The sequence below is a fragment of the Bombus vancouverensis genome, unplaced genomic scaffold (assembly GCF_051014615.1).
Source record: "Bombus vancouverensis nearcticus unplaced genomic scaffold, iyBomVanc1_principal scaffold0030, whole genome shotgun sequence".
Lineage (NCBI taxonomy): Eukaryota > Metazoa > Arthropoda > Insecta > Hymenoptera > Apidae > Bombus > Bombus vancouverensis.
The window spans coordinates 755,293-776,321 of NW_027468921.1; the positions used below are offsets into that span (position 1 = coordinate 755,293).

Genomic DNA, 21,029 nt, shown 5'->3' on the forward strand with positions numbered 1-21,029 from the left:
AAAAGACTTTTTCTCAGCAAATATAATCGTTACTCAATTATTTTGTTCAACAGTTTTACAAATCTCCTAAAAATAAACGAGAATACGAAAATACACTGAATATCGTGTGTATGGTTATTTATAAAATCCCCTTGAAATAGTTGCGATCGCGGATCACATAAACAAACGAACCTGTCATTCTACAGAGTATCTTTTTCGGTGAAATTATGCAAACGTAAATGTAACTTCGGTAGAACTCCTCGAGAACTTGTAAGCTTATATGACTCTGACCCAACCAGTCCATTCTAAAGTGTATAATTTATAAAAGGGGATTATATTAATACGCGGAGGATGTGGTAGGTGGTAAGTTTTGCATATGAATGTTTGTTGATACAACGAATGGTTAAATGGAGGTTTTCATGAATGTGATAAGGACTAGATCGAATATTTTAACACTTATAACTAGAATGCGTATTTTTATACAAGTTTGTAGTTTTACGAACATAATCAAAGAAATAAAATTTTAATCGAGATTTGTTTTCTTATATACGTATATTTTAGCGCATTTTATGCATTTTGCGCCATTTGCGTACTTTTCAATTTCGCACGAACGTATAAAGATCAGCAATATAATTATAACGCTTCTTAAAAATGTGAAAAATCCTGGTTTCCTAAAAGCTTGCAATTGATTTCAGAAAAATTTTTATGAACTCTACCAGATAAATTATGGTAACTCTGAAAAACAAAATTTCACGATAAAATGATTTCCGGGTAAAATACACATAAAAGATGATTTAGACGTGTTTGAACGTGTTCGTTTTCTTTTTTAATAGCGATATGTTCTTACCCTCTGCCACACGAAGACGTTATGGACCATTGCGCATCCACAAAACACGATGCCAAGGCCTATGAAAACCGACGTAACGATTGCCGGTGTGACACCAATTACCTCTCAGAGAAAAGACATCGACTCCCGACTGTCGGACGCCAACGCCGCGACGCATCTTAGTCCCCATCAGAGATAAGGCCCCAACCCCGACTTTCGGACTCCTTGGAATCCACACCAAACTCCCCAACATCCCCAAGCCAGGGTGTATATAAGCCGAGACTTCACCCAGCCCGGGGAGTTCTCGTTCTAGTTGCTGTTCTTGTACAACACCCCTTTCTCTGTTCAACGTTATTCTACTGTAAGTGCCAAAATTATAATAAAGTTCGATAAAAGAGAATTAATAGTTGGGCTACGACTCAGCTTTCTTTTCTCTCGCAACCCAAGTATCCATTTTACGTGACACCGGCGTCGAATGAAACTGGATGAATGTATACAATATCATACCTGAAAGCATTGTTAGAGGATCATTATAACACGTATGCGATAACAAGCGGGACAAAGAATCAGCGCAAATACATATTCTCAATACATATAATTCTCGAAGCGTAAACTATATACATATGCTTTTCATTGAAATTTTCAATACTAGTCGCAAATTATTTTTCAATTAATTTATTATTTAAGTCTTTATATATCAATTCTCGACGAATAAATTACTTAAATTATAGAGAATCTATCTTCAGACAATAGAGAATTCAATATTTTTGGTCGTTAAGTAATTTACAAATTTCTAAAACGATTACGTTCGAAGTTTTGGACAGTATTTGAAGTTTCTAACATGACATTAAAAAAAAATAAATAAATTTTATGATATAATTAAAAAAACATTGTAGTCTATCATAATCTCTATTCCGTCAAATTTATTAAAATGCAGTTTTCTTCTGAACAGAGTCAAAATGTCCGTCTTGAATCGAGTTCAACAGCTTAACGATCGATCGAGCGAATGATAGCTGTGTAAACTAGCATGACACAACATAAACTTTAGATTAGATCTCGATCCATCCACCAGCCGTATTCATGCATGACATGAATATTCTGTTTCAGCTCTTTATAAATTAATCTGTTAAAACTTCCCTAAAGGACGATCATTTTTTATTTTTCTAAGAAAAATAATGACTATTCGGCGTTAAAATTAACTTTATTTCCATTGGATTTCTAAACTGATTTCATACACTCAGAGATAGTTCACAGTATCTTTTAGATTCATGCCTGAATTCAAGAAAAATTAAACGTATAACTTATGTACTAGTATCTTTCAAAAGGTTAAAGTTGACAGAATTGAAGGAATTGGTTCTTACCAGTTAGAAAGACGGGAATGCTAATGAAAACCCTCCGACAGCACATATCCGGCTGATGGATGATTTTTGCAGGTACTTGTTACTCCTGAAACAGACAAAATTTGAAGTGAAAGTCAGTTTCACGATTCTATGATAATTGAGCGAAATATAAAGGAACCAGTTTTTTGTTTAACAGCCAAGAATCTTTCAAAAATTCTACTGTAATTGATACTTCAAATATATTTAGTCAGACAAAGGATAATCATAATCGCAACGTTAATCTTAACTTTAATTCAAGGATCAAACAGTATCATTATACATATAAAAGTAAACATAAAGTCTATCCACATTATTGTTATTATTATTATTATTATTATTATTATTATTATATGTTATTCTATAATTGATTTTTATTTCTTTATTATCAATATTATTCTATTTTCTATAATGATTCAATTATAGATCTTATTTTTTGTCAATCATATTTCACTGAAAAGATCACTTTGAAAATAATCTAATAGTAAAAAATGAAAAATAATCTTTTTCTGCCTTGTCTTCATTTTTTACAAACTCTGTCCACCGCCGTAAACCTATTAAATGCATGAAACGACAAAGCAAAGCTGCTTCACATAATTCCCCGCTCACGCAGTGTCAATCAGCTCACGACCGCAAACGATACTGCTAATTTCCAGCGACCACGAACGATTTCACCGTAATTGCCGGTGTGAAATTTACCAATACGTGCTCGAATTGGTCAATAATGGATAGAGCGCTCTTGCACACACTAATCTACCAACAAATAATATTGACTCAATTGAACAACAGCGCCTAGATTAACGGACAAACCGCATGTTCCAAACAGATTTACAATCACGGCAGAAAATACATGCCGTTATAGATGTTTCCTGGTCAAGACTAATTTCCACGCGTTAAGAACATTGTAACCGGAATCTAGGAAGAACTAGCACTTCCTGGAATAATACTATTGTGTCCTCGATGAATGTCTCTCCGCAATGCCCTCGAGTGAGTTGCTTTTGTCTTTGGTCGTACGACGTCCGGGATGAGAATTCGGGGAACGGTTTTGCGCTGCTTTAATACTCGCACAACCATCCATCCATGGGACTGCATCTTTTTAGGAGGACCAGTGATTAATCTTTTCCCACTCATTTTCATCTCTAATTTCTCATGAGGCTAAGATTCCTGCATCTTTTATCATAATAATTTATTAATACTATTAATAAATTGAGACAATTTTACACGTCGTATTTTGCGTTATAAGATGACTTGTAATTTGTAAAATTTACCTGTAAAATTCCTTTGTTTGTTTTACCGAAGCAATAGTTGGCATTTCTATACGACGATAAGAATTTGTTAATACTAATAATTTGTAAGGTTATCATGTTATCATTCTTCTAATGGATAGTATATTATTGAAACTTTTTTCAATATTGAAACGCGATATTTTTTTGGAGAAGAAGTGCATAGTAGTAAAGAGTTGAATTCTACGGACGTAAAAAGTGGACATAACATTTTCTGTACATGGAGTCGCCTGGCCTAAACATTTTATGATTTCCGGGCAAAAAACAGACGAATCCAGCGCTGATTTTAAAGCAGCTTCATCCAAATAAGCCACAATAAGAAATTCCCACGAAACAGTTGCGTTCATCCCCTTTCGAGGTCGCCGACCTCTTTGAATGCGTTTCAAGTGCGTCGTACCAATGAAACTTCGAGTTTTAGACTAATTTCTCAGCCTTTTGCGTTAAATTTAACCTTCCGCGTTAGTGTATTTCGGACGAGCTCCTATTTTACGCTTTCGTCGACTTCACCAACGTAACACGCAGCATCCGCAAGTAAAACTGTCTCTTAAATTTGATGTGACACCGATACACGACGAGAAGAATCACAATGCCATTTTTATTCCACTTCGTTAATTTTTCGTCGTAAGGTTTAGCTGTAAATAGGATTAAAAAATTTAGATTAACGAGGAATTTAAAATTGATCTGTTAAATCAACAATTTCCATTAGTTGTCAATAGATTTTATAAACCTCAGATTACTGAGAAATTATACACATTGCAAAATATTTACCATTAGTTACCCACGCTACACGTAAATTTGATCAATCTACCAATGCACTAACACTGCAATAAATTTCTATTGCAACATTCCACGCTCCTTTGCCGCACCTTAAACTCCTCGCTAGATTTATTCCACCTTAAAGTGTCACATAACTCCTACGACACCGATATCAAATCTTAAACTCCACCAAATTCCAGAGAAACTTGATTTCGTCGAAAGTAAGAGATTAAACTTAAAAAGCAATTTATTTCATCTTTAAACTATCCCAAACTTCTTAAATATAATTTATATATATATTTCGGAGATGAAAGAACACCGGAGCCTTTGGAATTTTGGATAATTCCGCAACATTGTAACCTAGAATCTACTATAGCTGTAATTGAACAATTGTAGTTATTCAACCCGATTGTAATTGTTCGAGAGTCGTGATAATGAGCTTGGGCTCGAGGCGACAGTCAGTCGCCGAACGTAGCCGCGGTCACGGGATGAACGCTTTGTCTAACAAAGGTATGGAGTAATTCTATAGCTCTCCTTAAAAGAAATATTCGTGGCGACACGCGACAGTAAACATTCCAACGGTTTCTGTCCCGTGGCTCGCCACGCGCAGACCCTATTCTTCGAGTAAGATGATTGCCAGATGTCGATGCGTCTCCGCAGTACATGTTCGGCTAGCCCGAGGGCCCGTTATAAATCTTAAGGTTTAGTTAACTAAAGTCCTTCAAACCATATTTTTCAAAGAGCGGCGTCTCCCACTAGCAACTTTCCCTCGAGGGCGGCTAGCATCTTTTTCTAACCACTGATATGGAGATTGACCAATTAGCAGCAACGTCAATTTCCCTTACTTTCTGAACGAAGGCTTTTCTCGACGAATCCGATGATCTCGTATCCTTAGACACACCCCGTTATAATTTTCCTCTGTGGCATCATCGGGACGGGAAAGGCATTCTCGCTCGCGATCTCATCGATTAAAGAGTAACGCCTTCGCGATCAGTGATTATTTTCAGACTTAGACTTTGTGAGTACGTTCTGTTGTCATCCCGTTGGCCGCGGATTCGTTATTGAGCCCGAGAGCATCGTCACTAGTGTCGCGAGTGCCGAACTGCCGTGATCAATTGTCAAGACTGTAATAATTCTATCATTGCAATAAACTACGCCTGTGTGTACCGTATCAATGGCTAATCCTCGAGAAGATTCATTTGACGCCCACAACCCCATTCCCAGTGACGATCCGACATCAGAAGTGGGATCAGAACGGTTGCGAGCGCTGGAAGGGCAGGTCGCTGTCATGAACAACCTAATTCATACGCTAATGCAACGACCAAATACGGGAATCACCAAATTACCACATTTTAACCCAGAAGTCGCAGGTGCCGACCCAGCCGCGTGGTGCGCGGCTGTTAGTAGGGCCATGCAGAACAACCCCCTGCGAGATGACGCGCTATACTCTGCCTTAAGTGACTCTCTACAGGGTTCTGCAGCACATTGGCTGGCACGAATGACGGGAGACGGAGAAGTTACTTGGTCTAAAGTTAAGGAACGATTCCTTATACAGTTCGGTGGCCGAGAGACGACGTCCTCATCGTTAATCAAGGTATCCAGGGAATCGCGGGGAACGGGCGAATCCACGGGGGCGTTTGCCGGCCGTGTCCGTTCCCTCCTGCAGACGCGGTGGCAACATTCTACGCTAGACGAAATACTTAACGCTGTCACTCTCTACATATTAATTCCACACGACCAACGTCTTAAACGATTGGCCCTCACGAGCGATATCAGAACGGAGGACCAATTTCTGAGCGAAATGCGACCCTTTTGTTACGAAGAAGAGTCGACATTTTCGCCGAGAGATGCACCGGCGGAACCCGAAGCTAAGCGACGCAAGTTATCGGGCCACCAGACGAGGTGTCATTACTGGTACTCTCGGACACAGAATAAAGGACTGCCGCAAGAGGATGCAGAATGAACAGCAGAGGGATGCACGACGCCAGGAAGGAAGCCGACCGGCCGCACCGTCCAAGGCGGTTTGCTACAGGTGTCATGCGGAAGGCCATATCGCATCTAACTGCCCGGCACGACGGGACGGTAGACCAGGCCCCAAGGATGAGCGTAAAGTCAACTCCTGTGTCACGTAATTTTTGGGTTGGTTGGTGAAAATAAAATATAGTTGAGTCGTAACACAACTATTAACTTGGTTTTAATCAACCTTTATTATGAATTCAGCAATCACAATGTAACACGCACTGAATTAACATAAATCACAATTCACTCCAACCACGTTATGTCAGACTTAGTTACAACGATACATTAAGTACGCGACTTATAAGAGTAGAGACCGACATAGATATGTTGACTATTCTAAGGATACAGAATAAGTGAAGTCTTACTGACGATACTGTGTCTGAAGAAAGCTAGGGGTGGGGGTATCTAAGGACAAGGGACGGAATTTACGACAGGAAATACTCGCTTGGTCCGAACGACCTTAACTATAAAAATGCCAAGTGCCCCTGGTAGGCACTTAAGACTATTGAGGGTGCGCGTCAGGGATATGCAGGTATCTGGGTGCCATCCTGTCCGTGGTGTATGGCCTGGTCTCTGATATGAATTGACGTTACACCTGCGTGGTGGAGTCCCCAGCCGGTAGTTTAAGTCATCTGGGTGAGTCGTTCCCATTTTACTTCGATTCCGGAGCCGAGTGCTCATTAATTAGAGAATCTGTCGCTCCGAAATTCTCCGGTAGGAGAACGACAGATATAGTAGTTATGCGAGGAATAGGAAACACCTGCGTTAAGAGTACATCCCAGATCTTATCTACGGTACGCATTAACTGTTTTACATTGGAGATAACCTTCCACGTTCTGGCCGATAGTCACTTGCATTATGATATCATGATTGGCCGCGAGATCTTAAGCCAGGGTTTTGATGTAACTATTACACGGAATAGCGTCGATATTTGTAAAACGAAGACTATTAATGCCTGTAGTAAAACCTCCGAGGACGAGATCAATATCAATGCGGTTGACACTGACGTGGTTGGTAATGATAAAAGTCGGTTAATTTCTGTCCTCAAGAAATTCAAAGATTCATTCATTACGGGCTTCCCACGTACTCGCGTAAGCACGGGCCAGTTAGAAATACGGTTAATCGATCCTAATGTTACCGTGCAAAGAAGTCCCTACCGACTTAGCGAAGAAGAGCGTAGGATAGTGCGTGAGAGAATAGACGAGTTAATTAGAGCAAAAATCGTGAGGCCGAGCAACTCACCGTTCGCGAGCCCTATCTTACTTGTAAAGAAGAAAGACGGCTCAGATAGACTGTGCGTAGATTTGCGGGCATTAAATAAAAATACGGTCGCGGACCGGTATCCCCTACCCCTCATCGCGGATCAAATCGCGAGATTGCAGAAGGCGAGATACTTCATTAGCCTGGACATGGCCAGCGGATTCCACCAAATCCCCATTCATCCCAATTCGACGGAATATACGGCGTTCGTTACACCCGACGGGCAATACGAGTACGTGACTATGCCGTTCGGATTGAAAAATGCACCATCCGTTTTCCAGAGGGCCATTCTCAACGCCTTAGGCGACCTCGCGTATTCGTTCGTTGTTGTTTACTTGGACGACGTCCTAATTATTGCCGACTCAGTAGATCAAGCCCTAGAAAGGTTGAGCACCGTATTAGATACCCTCGTGAAAGCCGGATTCTCCTTTAACTTTTCAAAATGCTCCTTTTTAAAGACATCGGTACTCTACTTGGGATATGTAATTCGTAACGGAGAAGTCCGTCCAAACCCGGGTAAAATACAAGCCTTGAGTTCTTTACCTGCACCGTCGACCGTCACACAACTTAGGCAATTCATAGGTTTGGCCTCTTATTTTCGAAACTTCATTCCCAAATTTTCACAAGTAATGAAACCCCTGTACGCACTTACCTCGAGTAACAAGAATATACCTTGGACGGATAGGCACGAACAGATAAGATAAAAGGTAATTTCCGTCCTGACTGACGCGCCGGTGCTAATGATATTTGACCCCAATTACCCCATAGAACTACATACGGACGCTAGCTCTGAAGGATATGGAGCCATTTTAATGCACAGGGTCGAAGGTAAAAATCGAATAGTGGAGTATTACAGCAAAAGAACTAGCCCTGCGGAATCTAGGTATCATTCCTACGAATTGGAAACGTTAGCAGTTGTAAACGCCGTCAAGCACTTCCGTCATTACTTACACGGACGAGAATTTCTCGTTGTCACCGATTGCAACTCCCTGAAAGCATCCAGTAATAAGGTACACTTGAACGACAGGGTTTACAGATGGTGGGCTTACCTGCAAACTGTTACCTTTGACATTATGTACCGGGAAGGTAAACGAATGGCCCACGTAGATTTCTTTTCGCGAAATCCCGTAGACTTGGATCGCAGTACGTTCAGCAAAATTGTAGAGAAAGAAATTAACCTAACCGAAATCTCCGACGATTGGCTACTAGCGGAACAACGTCGCGACCCACAAATTTCCGAGATCGTCGATAAATTACAGAACGAAGAGCTCGCGGAAGCTCATACGAGAATATGAGTTACGGTCCGGCACCCTTCATCGTAAAATACAGAGAAAAGATAGAACTCTCTGCCTGCCCGTCGTTCCGAGAGGGTTTAGGTGGTCTGTTATTAACCATGTGCAACAGTCAATTATGCACTTAGGTTGGGATAAAACGCTTGAGAAACTGTACGAGTGTTACTGGTTCGAAGGAATGGCGGAGTATGTTCGCCAATTCGTAGAGAACTGTCACGCTTGTCAAGTTTCGAAGGCCAGTTCAGGTAAAATACAAGCTGAATTACATCCTATACCTAAGACCAGCATACCTTGGCATACAGTTCACGTGGACATAACGGGCAAACTAAGCGGTAAAAGTGGTTCGAAAGAGTATGTCATTGTTTTGGTCGACGTCTTCACTAAATTCGCATATCTGCATCATACTCGTAAAGTAGATTTCCTTAGTACCGTTAAAGCACTTAAGTACTATATTTTTATTCGGCAGTCCCTGCCGGATAATAGCGGATCAGGGAAGATGTTTTACGGGCAAAGAATTTCGAGACTTTTGTCAAGATAAATACATAAAACTCCATTTGATTGCGACCGGAGCTAGTAGGGCCAACGGACAGGTAGAGCGTATTATGAGTACGCTAAAAAACATGTTCACAACAATAGAAACCACCGGGCGGTCCTGGCAAGACGCGATCGGGGAAATACAACTGGCCTTGAATTGTACCACCAACCGCGTGACTAAGTCAAGCCCGTTGGAACTACTAATCGGTAAAACAGCGAGACCCTACGGCTTATCCCTACCCGACAGTATCGAAGAAAGAGAAGTAAATATCTCCCATGTAAGACAGCAATCATCGAGAATACACCTAATGGCTCCATTCACAACCAACACACCAACTGGCAGCTCTTCAGAGAAGTCTTTACACACTCAACCTCAGCCTTCACCCCACTAAAAACAAAGGAAGATATCGAAGCAGCCACGGAATACTTAAACACGAGCATAATAAACGCAATCCGCCTCTCCACACCGACAAAGCCATCTAACAGCAAACAAGAATATCCTCAATACATACTAAAAAAAAATAGCAGAAAAACGTAGACTAAGAAGAGTATGGCAGACCCATAGAACACCGGAGGACAAACGCAAACTTAACAACGCAACTAGAAAGCTATCCAGAACCTTAAAAAACTATAAAAACGACTGTTTCCATAAATACCTCGCCAGCTTATCCCCCACAGCCGACGCCAACTACTCACTATGGAAGGTCTCCAGGAAACTCACACGCCCCCCACAAATAATCCCACCTATCCGCCGTCCGCAAGGTGGATGGGCGCGAAGCCCTATAGAAAAAGCCGACCTGTTTGCTAAACACTTGTCAAAAGTATTCAAACCCCATTCCCCCAAAGCCGCCGCGGACGTTACTGAATACCTGCACACCCCCTTCCAAATGTCCCCTCCTATCGAACCCTTCTCCTCTGCAGAGACTATAGAAACAATCAGTCGCCTAAACCCCAAGAAAGCAGCAGGACACGACCTAATAAGCAATAAAGCAATCAAGGAACTTCCCACAAAAGGGATAGCACTCATCACATCGATTTTTAATGCTATCCTTCGCCTGGAACACTATCCTAAGGCCTGGAAAATCTCATTGATTACCCTCATCCCTAAACCCGGTAAACCGATATACGAAACCTGCTCCTATCGCCCAATCAGTCTTTTACCTACCCTGTCCAAACTATTCGAGAAGATGCTCACGAACCGACTCCTTCCAATCCTAGAGAACTTGAAAACACTCCCAGATCACCAATTCGGCTTCCGAAAACATCATTCTACAGTAGAGCAAATCCACCGCTTAACTCATACGATCAGCCAAACACTCGAAAAGAAAAAATATTGCTCAGCGGTTTTCCTAGACATCCAACAGGCATTCGACAAAGTATGGCATGAAGGGCTACTATACAAGCTTAAAAAGATCCTACCTCACCCTTACTACTCCATCCTAAAATCCTACCTAATCAATAGACAATTCATGGTTAAATGCCTAGACGCCACTTCCGCAACATTTCCAATAGAAGCCGGCATACCCCAAGGTAGTGTCCTCGGACCCCTACTGTACTCCATCTACACTGCCGACCTACCTATATCAAACGATATAACAATAGCGACATTTGCAGACGACACAGCGCTATTAGCTACCCACGCAGACCCGGTAATAGCCTCATCCACTCTCCAGCGAAGTCCCGACTCCATGGAAAAGTGGTTTCACAAATGGGGCTTCAAAGTCAACGAAAAGAAATCCTCACATGTAACCTTCACGCTCCGAAAACAAACCTGCCCCCAGGTCACCATCAACAATGCAACAGTTCCTAGCAGGGACACAGTCCGATACCTGGGCATGACCCTGGACAGGAGACTAACGTGGAAGACACACATCTCAGATAAAACGAAGCAACTAAAGGACAAACTAAAAAAACTCTATTGGCACACGGGCCGACGCTCCAAACTAAACATACACAATAAAATTACCCTCTACAAGACCGTAATAAAACCTGTCTGGACCTACGGAATCCAACTATGGGGAACAGCAAGTAACTCCAACATTGAAATACTCCAACGCTTTCAATCGAAAACGCTAAGATCCCTAATTGACGCACCTTGGTATGTAACCAATGAAACAATACACCGCGACCTCAAGATACCCACCGTCAAAGAGGAAATAGCAAAATATAGCGACCGATATAGCAAAAGAATCAACAAACACCGAAACCCCCTAATCACTGGACTACTCGATACGACGGACCAGATTCGCAGGCTGAAGAGGCACTACCCGCTAGACCTAAACGTTAGATTCATTTAATTATCCAAATTGAGCATATGCACTTACTTATAATACTTATAAATTATACCTATCTATAATAAGTATTAACTTATTGTAAATAAACAGCCATGTCACTGCGCCACGCCAGAAAAATTACTGAAAATTCTCAACGCAAGAATTGATTGTAATTTCAACAAATAAATAAAAAAAAAAAAAAAAATGTAAGACAGCAGGCGATAAAGAATATAGAAGCAAGCGTCAAATACGATAAGGATAGGTTCGACGAAAACAACGCTAAAATAGTTAGGTTCAACCTTGGCGATTTCGTATTACGTTATAAAGGCATACCATATAACGTAATACGTTCTAACGTCATACCATATAACGTAATACGTTATAACGCCATACCATATAACGTAATACGTTATAACGTCATCCCATATAACGTAATACGTAATAACGTCATACCATATAACGTATTACGTTATAAAGTTATAGCATATAACGTTATACGTTATAACGTCATAGCATACAACGTATTACGTTATAACGTTATAAAATATAACGTAATACGTTCTAACGTCACACCATATAACGTAATACGTTATAACGTCATACCATATAACGTAATACGTTATAACTTCATACCATATAACCTAATACGTTATAACGGCATACCATATAACGTAATACGTTATAACGGCATACCATATAACGTATTATATTTCTGTTAACCGACTGAACAGTTTACATTCATCTGTTTTCGAGACGCCGCGCACACACATACATCCACACGCTGATATTCACTTACAAGTATCTCTACTACACATTTAACCCAGTCCAACACAGAAAATTATACATATCTCAACAAATGTTATAAATTAATAGTTTAGACGTTATAAATTAATTGCTTATATGTTATATATTAATGGCTTAAATGTTATAAATTAATAGCTTAAATATTGTAAATTAATTTCTCAAGTATTGTAAATTAATGGCTTAGACGTTATAAATTACTAGTTACAATGTTGTTATTTGATATTTTTTTTTATTTACCTTATATTTAAATTCTTCTTGGATGTTCACTGTCCGGAATTTCAGGCACGAAAGAGCTCGCGCGCGACTTCCGCGTTCCTTATATATCTTGACAAGGTGTCGAGATGTCAATCAAACGTTAACGATCTCTTGACATAGGAAAGGACGGGTTTTCCATTATAACAAAATCAAATTGAACAATTTTAATCGTAATTTTTAATTTTTATCGTAAATTGGCGCCTTCGACGATTTAATACGGTATCCATTTTTATCATTTTAATAGTTTCTACAAACTAAGACTAAATTCACACCTCCTTGATACTAGTTTTCGACTATCAATTAGTTTGAACAAAAAGGGAAAAGAGCCTAACGGCAGTCGATGACGTTACTGTGAAATATGTTATGGTATTTAAATAATCAGCCAGATAAAATTCATATTAATCATTATATTATATTATCGATATTCGTTCATTTACTCGTGCTAATTACAAAATAAAATGTTCTCTTTTCTTGAATAACACCTACATCACCGTCTGCGATATTTAAATTTCTTATTTAATGCTTATTTAAAAGTCAGGTACCTTTTTAATTCCTCTCAAGTTAAACGAGTAAATTTACTCGTTATAGTTGTAACATAAAATGGCTATTTTCTTCAATACCACTTGCATCGCTGTACGTGATACAAATATTAATTATGTATCGAATAATACGTACCAATTGGCTGTAATCGCGGTTAGGTATTTCTTCGTTTGATCTATCAAGAGATCTATTAGGCTATTAGCGAAACACTTATTGATTCCTCAAAGATGTATCTTAACTTAAATCTTAAAGATTAACTAAATGATTATATTTGATTAGTATTCGACAGTGTCTATCATATTCAGCCATCTTCTTTTATAATTGATACTGCTCGGATCAATTATTTTATAATAAATTGCAGATTATGCCACGGTATATTATAAGATATTTGTCTATAGCTCCTTTTTTCTAATTCATTGATTTTATTAGTAGTCTCGTTGGTTTTTCCTGTGAGTATCTGCTGTACGTACATTTCCATTATGCTCAGATTTTTAACATCGTTGTACGAATATGTGCGTGTTCTAGCAGTAAACATTGGTTTCGTTAAAATGAATGTAAGTAACCTTGGAATTATAATTGTAATTGACAACGATGACGATTAAGAACGTGGTTACACTTAATCGTGTGCATGATATTATCAGAAATTGTGATTGTAATTAACAATAATTCAAACAAAATTCAAAGAATTGAAATACGATATATCACCTATTTATATGCTTCAACACCTTCTTTCTTTTTTTCTTCTACGTGGAGAAATCCTCATGGACACTCCGCTGCATTCTGGAGAATTAGTGGAGTAGTTCCAGACTCCTACTGACAAAAACTCCACGGTGGCCAACCTACACGTTTGGCAGCAGTGCCCGAGACCTCTTGGAAATTACTGCCGGTACACTCCCCGCGTCTTCTCGTTAGGCCTATCCTATGAACTAACTAACTAAATGTGGCGTTAGGGGAGACGATTGTCCTCCCCCCCCCCCCCCCAAAGTAGGCCTACCCAAATTTCAATTAAAAGTGAGTGTGTTAAGAAGTTATAAATACCCTGTTTCGAGGAAAGTTTTTTCTTTTTGGCGCAGAGCGCTTGTCACGCAGGAGAAGCCGCCAGTAACGAAAGGCTTAACCCGCCACGACACCCGATCGGGTCTGCGACGTGTGATTGTTTACGCCATGATGCATGTTCTCTTCCTCGGGCAGGATGAGTTCTTAAGCCACGTCGCCATCTACGTAGCCACTGACAAGTCAGAATTTACCAGCCCCACCGACTTGGAGGAGGAGTTGGCACTTGGCACTACTGGGCGTGAACAGTGCAATGATACCACTAGCACCTTTGGGACCCAACATGCCTAGGTATCCCTAATAACAGCGGAGATTCGTGGAATTCAATATTTAACCTCGAGCATTAAAAGTTCTAACTCCATTGGATTTGACAGGGTCCAGGATTAACACAATGCAAATCAGCTGATGTGCGCTGTATAAAGCAGCCAATATGGAGTACAATGCGCATCGAACTGCCTCTGTATCCCGAATAGCAGCGGAGATTCGTTGAATTGAATATTTAGCCTGGAGCATTACAAATTCTAATTGCATTGGATTAGACAGGAAAAAGAGATGACATAGTGCAAACCGACTGAAGTGCGCTGTATAAAGCAGCCAATGTGGAGTACAACGCGCATCGAGCTGCCTATGTATCCTGAGTAGCAGCGGAGATTCGTAGAATTCAATATTTAGCCTTGAGCATTAAAAATTCTAACTGCATCGGATTTGACAGGCAAAAGAGATGACATAGTGCAAACCGACTGATGTGCGCTGTGTAAAGCAGCAAATGTGGAGTACAACGCGTATCGAATTGTCGAAATTTGTCCAATAGCAGCGGAGATTCGTAGAATTGAATATTTAGCCTTGAGCATTAAAAATTATAATTGCATCGGATTTGACAGGAAAAGAGTGAACATAGCGCAAACCAGATGATGTGCGTTGTATTTGACATCAAACGTGGAGTATAACGCGCATCGAATTGTCTACATATCCTCAATAGAAGCGGAGATTCGTTCAATTACATATTTAATCTTCAATATTGATAGCTGTGGTTGCATTGGATTTTACTTATACTATATAACGTAATGCGTTATAGCGTTATACTGTATAACGTAATACTATATTACTGAATGTACTCTATTACGTGAAGGCTGCCAACTTAATACGCGGCGCTTCGTTCCGCAGTTCGTTTACTTTCTTGACCAGCGACTTCTTCAGAACTCTCTGGTTGCGATTCCTACTGACGACTGGTTACGGGCAACTGCTGTGTTGACCCACTTGCCTCCCTTTCTATTCTTACCATATCCCCACTCTACCTGTCTTAATATCCGTCCGCGATCATGGTAACGTTCGCCTTCTGCTCAGCATGTGAAGGAACGGCAAAACGTAATATGATATAACGTAATTCAATTTAACGGAATACGTTATAATGTAATGTATTATAACGTAATACTATATCTCGTAATCGTAATGGCAGTCGCCTACCCCGTCCAAGAACTCCTCGAACGCTGTCCATTCGCTGTTGGGCGACACATATACGGCCACTACCACCATTCCTGACCATTCGACCGCTGCGTATCCTTTGCCGCGCTCCAGCGGATCCCTGTGGGCGGACGATGCCGGCGCTGATGTCCAGGTGACAGCCGTCTGTATCTCCGGCGCAGTCCGGAGCGTCCAGGACTCTGTATGGCTCGGCCACCACCGCTAGGGCAACCGTGCTCTCCAGAATGGTTTGGAAAAGCAGGTCTTGACTGTCCCAGATTGTTCTGGAGGGTGCGCACCCTTAATCTTAATCACCTAAGTTCATGGCTTCAATCGCCGCTTCCTCCGCTCCAACCTCCTTGCTCGCGGCTTTAGGAGTCAGCGATTTCCTGCCGCCATCCTTCCTTGTTACCGTTTTCTACCGCGGACCCATCGGTCGACGGTATGGTTCTGTACAAAGAGAAACTTAGAAACGAATTAATCGTCCTGCGTAATGTCTATCGTGATCGTGATGTATGTGAAACTTTCCAAAGTGTCTAATTAGTCGTCATTTGAAGTTGATTTTGAATTGATAGGGCGAGCCTGTAATTCAATGTTTCCCCTTGACAAAAGAAATTGTATTTTGATGTTACTAGCGGGTCCAGCCGTTGATACATGTTAATCGACGTTACGATCGAACCGGCCGCGGGCCATCGTTCGATAGATCTGTCGCGGCACTCGACAACAAATACCGCCACTAACTAATACCGGACAACGGTAGCGCAGTGGTTAGCGCCTTAGGTTACGAACGTTCGGGACTCGGATTCGGATCCCGGCGCCCGTAGTCCGATTTTTCTTCCACGCATCTAAATTAGAAAAATATAGCAGTACCCCAGCAGCGACATCTACAGCCAGCAGCTACAATTATTACAGACAACATAGACGCCTCAGATCGAATTAAGATCTATTTGCAGATGCTTCGATGAGAAATTATCCAAATGTTTTTCAATAGCTTTTCTACCCCTCCAACATCATTTTTGCCGATTGAAAGTATAAAATCGTACACGAACGTACCATTTCTCCCTTCTTATTAAAATATTATACTATTGTATCATTAAAATGTTGAAACGTTAAAATATAAAATTTCTTTCATCGAGGCATTAAGGTACAACCTGTTATCGTTCTTTTGTTAAGATCTCTTCGATAGAAAAAATGAAGCTTCTACATCTTTTATTTCATCGACAAAACGTTGTTTTAATTGAATTGTTGAGGTTCTTTTGATCAAAATGATACCGAACATGAAAGTAACCCCGAAAAGTTCGATTAGACGCATAGTTCGATTAACTACGTTGGAGATGGACTTCCTTCGGACATGACATTCTGAGATTGAATACGCGAGGCTTCTTTTCGCTCTAACATATACAACTTCCATCGTTTGCGAATTAGTCCAAGTTGATGCAGGCACCGCTACGAGGGTGTAATTAATTTCTAATTTCAATATCGTGTTATATCTCAGTTGCTTTCTGTGTTCCTTATTGTTACGTTCGATGTATATAGAACGTATAACCCCAAATCAGGTACTTGCCGTCAATTTGTAAACAGTGATTGTTAACAAATTTTAAAATATGATGTAGAAGAAAATGTTCATCACGTTAAAAATGAAAATTGCCGGACAAAATAGAAGAAAGGCCTCGATGTAACAATATAGATAATTGCATTGTAATGACAATTCTGCCCGAGCAGTCGAGGTAAACAGGCGCGAGTAAATGTGCTCCAGTGTTAGTGCGATAAATAGTGAATTTAGGAGGTTAAAACGTTAACGAACACTGTCACATGGTAAAAGTTTCAAAATGCAACAACCAATACCGCCGCCAAACAAAAAAGGGTGACATGTTTCATAAATGAAGCTACAAATACGTTAAGCAGAAAACAACCAATTAACAAAGAACAGGAAAGCCTATAAAAGGAATGGAAACGTTGCAAAAGCAGGAAGAAAACAGCTACAATAACGAACTATCCTATCAAGATGAAAACTGGAAGGTAGCAACAGCTCACAAAAGGCGTAAAATAATCCTAAATACAAGCGCTATAAAAGTTCCCGATACAGAAATGCACCAGTGGCTACAGGACATCCCACTCCGAAATTCTTTCAGCTCACTGATAAAAGACGGAGATACGAGTTCAGAGGAAGAAATGACAACACATATCGTTAAACCACCACCGATCTACATTCATGCTCAAATAACAGATACCCTTATTGAACTATTAAACAACACTGTCGGAAGAGAAAACTACAGTATAAAGGAATTAAAACTGGAACAAGTCAAAGTGCAAACAAATACTCCAAAAATCTTTCGAAAAGTGGCGCAAGTATTAAACATACTATACATCATACATACCAGCTCAAAACAGAAAAGAACCACAAAGTAGTAATTAGAGACCTATACCCAAGAACAAACACCAAAAATATATGCAAGGAACTAACAAAAATCGGGCACCAAGTAAGAACAATAAATAATATAACCAGATACGATACAAAACAGTCATTGTCACTGTTTCTAATAGAACTCACGTGGCGTGGAGTCTGCTTTGTGTAGAGAGTCGCCGGACGTAACAAGTAGATATATTTACGAAGGCGTTACCGAAACCAAGATTTCAATATTTACGACAAAAATTAGGTCTGAAAAATAACAATGATGTTAAAAAGTAATCGTTTGTAAAGATTTCGAGTGTTAGGGAGGGTGTTGAAGTAATACTCACTTCTAGGAAAACTACATCTTCTCTAGCATTTAGTTCTCTTAGTCCCTGATGTTATTGAGTATTGTTTAGCTCTAAATCAATTTGAAGGGCCTCTCAGTCTCATAGCCTTTTTTAGGAATATGCCATGCACAGATGGTGCAGCAGGGTATATATAGACGGGCCAGTTTTCGTAATTATATAAATACCCATAGACTCATGGCTTCGAAGCTCTGTTGTAATGTAACGCTGCCACAGTGTGGTTCTGGATTAGTATACACTGTACTTATACTTATGCTTATATTTATACTTATACTTACAGTTACACTTATACTTAAATATATTTCTGTTACACATTCATCACGCGTTGCTCGAAGAGATAACTTCAACAAAGGTGGTTGGAAAATTCTTCAGCTTGCTCTTCGGTGCTTCTGGCTCATGTGTTGTCCGTTAATCTGATTGCTGGGATTAGTTTAATTGGCTCCTTTATTTTGTTCGTGGCTTTCCATAGGAAATAGTTGGAATTCTCGTACGCAGAAAGTGAATCTATGAATTTTGAGAATTCGTTATTATTATGATCTTTTATTTTACTTTCTATTTCCTTTGCAAGTTTGTTTAGATGTTTTTTTGCTTTCACGTGCTCTATGTTTTTGTCATTTTGCTTTCGCTTACCTTTTTCCCTCTGATTTTGTCAAGAAAGTCTTGCGGAATTATTTTTGTTTGCCTGTTATTTGGTTCATAAGTAGTAGTTGCCAATGCTACTTCTATAATCTCTGTCAATGTACTGCCTGTTCGCAGTGGTGCATATACTGCTACATCTGGAAGTAATTGCCGTTAGTTAGTATTGTAACGGTGGTTGCTTGAGCGTATTACTGATGGATTTGGCTATGTTGGTGTTAAGGGTGGCGATTGGTTAGTTACTTGTGCATAACTTCGGCTACCAAAGGTGTTGGTGTTTCCATGATTAGAGTTCTATACATATTGTATTGTTTGCTGTTGGATCTGATTCCGTAATATCTACTCGCTGTATGTTCTGCTTCGAAGCGTGTAGCAGGAGGGTGTGAGGAAAAAGCAACACCATGTTAATGATCATAGAGATCAACTTTTATCTTAGATATATGATTATTATGATTATATTATTCTTATTTTATATCTAACTAATGTCTAATAAATGTTATATAAAATAAATATTTTTTCATTATTAAAATCCTTTGTAAACTCTATAATTATATTATAATTTAGCTTCCTCAATAAAGAATTTAATAACATTGAAAATTTTTAATCATGGGTAATATTTTAAGTATGACACTATTTACGTATGTTATAGGTAATGTTAATAGTTACACAATTTTTTAATAAATTAAGAAAAAACTAAAAACAAACTTACTTTCCAATATATGCGTCAAATATAAAAGCATTAAAGATATGTGTACATATTTAATTTGAAAATTGTGGTCTTGTTAAACTTGTTTGTTAGTAATAATAATGCATGTTTAATAATGGTTCATAATTAATATTCATTTAAACAATGCTTTCTGTAATAAATGGAGTATTGTATCTACAATACTCCATTTATCTGTATCTGTACATCTGTATCTGCTTGAAATAAATGGTGAGAAATTATAATAAATACATAATATAGTATTAGTTATTGAATAAGTTTACTGCTTTAGTTTATATTCTTTACTTTTAGTGCTTTCACCGAAGAATGGCGCCAAACACAAAATCCTAGCTACTCGATCGCAGTGTTCAATGGTGACCGATTGGTAAAGTACATCTTGCGACATTAAGAACCTTATCTCCTTTGCAGCAGTTAACAGACCTGTGTGTACAACTATGGCCTAGGGAAATTAACAGCGTAAAGTCATTAGTGTCTAATTTTATTAATGAAAACTTAAATACATTTTTTATGCTTATTATATATTTTTTTTAAATACTGTATGACTGGAATAATGTAATGCAAATACTTTGTTAAACATAATATATTAAAAATTGGATTTATATTCAATTACATTCTATTTTCCACCAAGAGTTACGCAATTAATTCGCAATTACTCTCTTCGTTTGGGATCGTTTGGAAGATAATACATTTTCTTACCACTCTTTGACTTGTTTCTGCATCCCTTGGCTGAGTAATCAGGCATTTGAACTAACGTTCCAAACTTAAATGTTAATTCTGTATGTTCTCTATGATGACTGCAAAAATTTGTAATAAACACGAAGTATAAATCACCTTAAAGTAAAAACGGATAACACCATACAGATTTAATTACTAAGATGTGTGTAGCTCAAAATTTGATGTTAATTTAAAATTGTAATATAATTTATTGTTAAACTTTGCAAAAAAGTTGTATTTTCTTTTGAGGTTATCTTTAGCAATCTTATGAAAAGGTTATTCAACTATTATTTATATCTATTAATAAGAGCGACTTTTAATAATATCTTACTTTTTCTTATTATTCTTTATTTCCGTCGTTATATACACTCCAATACACGGTAAATATTATTACACTTTGTTTACAGACAACTTTGTAAACGTATACTTTATACATTTATATTTATACCAATCTATACATAACTGCTGCAGGAAGCGCTTTTATAAA

General features: G+C 39.1%; 1 protein-coding gene across 2 annotated transcripts; it reads right to left on the minus strand.

Moving 5' to 3' along the window:
• Positions 1-512: 512 nt before the first annotated feature.
• On the minus strand, positions 513-21,029 carry LOC143304317 (uncharacterized). 2 transcript variants are annotated; one of them, XM_076626778.1, is made up of 10 exons: positions 20,874-21,029; positions 20,525-20,622; positions 20,114-20,267; positions 19,099-19,244; positions 18,747-18,972; positions 18,451-18,675; positions 18,263-18,370; positions 15,715-16,161; positions 12,640-14,547; positions 513-2,251 (listed from the first exon to the last, which is right to left on the minus strand). In XM_076626778.1, exons 8-9 carry the CDS (start codon positions 15,781-15,783, stop codon positions 14,434-14,436), a joined length of 183 nt encoding a protein of 60 aa, XP_076482893.1. In that variant the 5' UTR covers positions 15,784-16,161; positions 18,263-18,370; positions 18,451-18,675; positions 18,747-18,972; positions 19,099-19,244; positions 20,114-20,267; positions 20,525-20,622; positions 20,874-21,029; the 3' UTR covers positions 513-2,251; positions 12,640-14,433. The 2 variants fall into 2 exon arrangements, with proteins under 2 accessions (XP_076482893.1, XP_076482892.1); XM_076626777.1 differs by lacking the exons at positions 513-2,251; positions 12,640-14,547 and having other exon boundaries at positions 15,155-16,161; positions 20,874-21,028.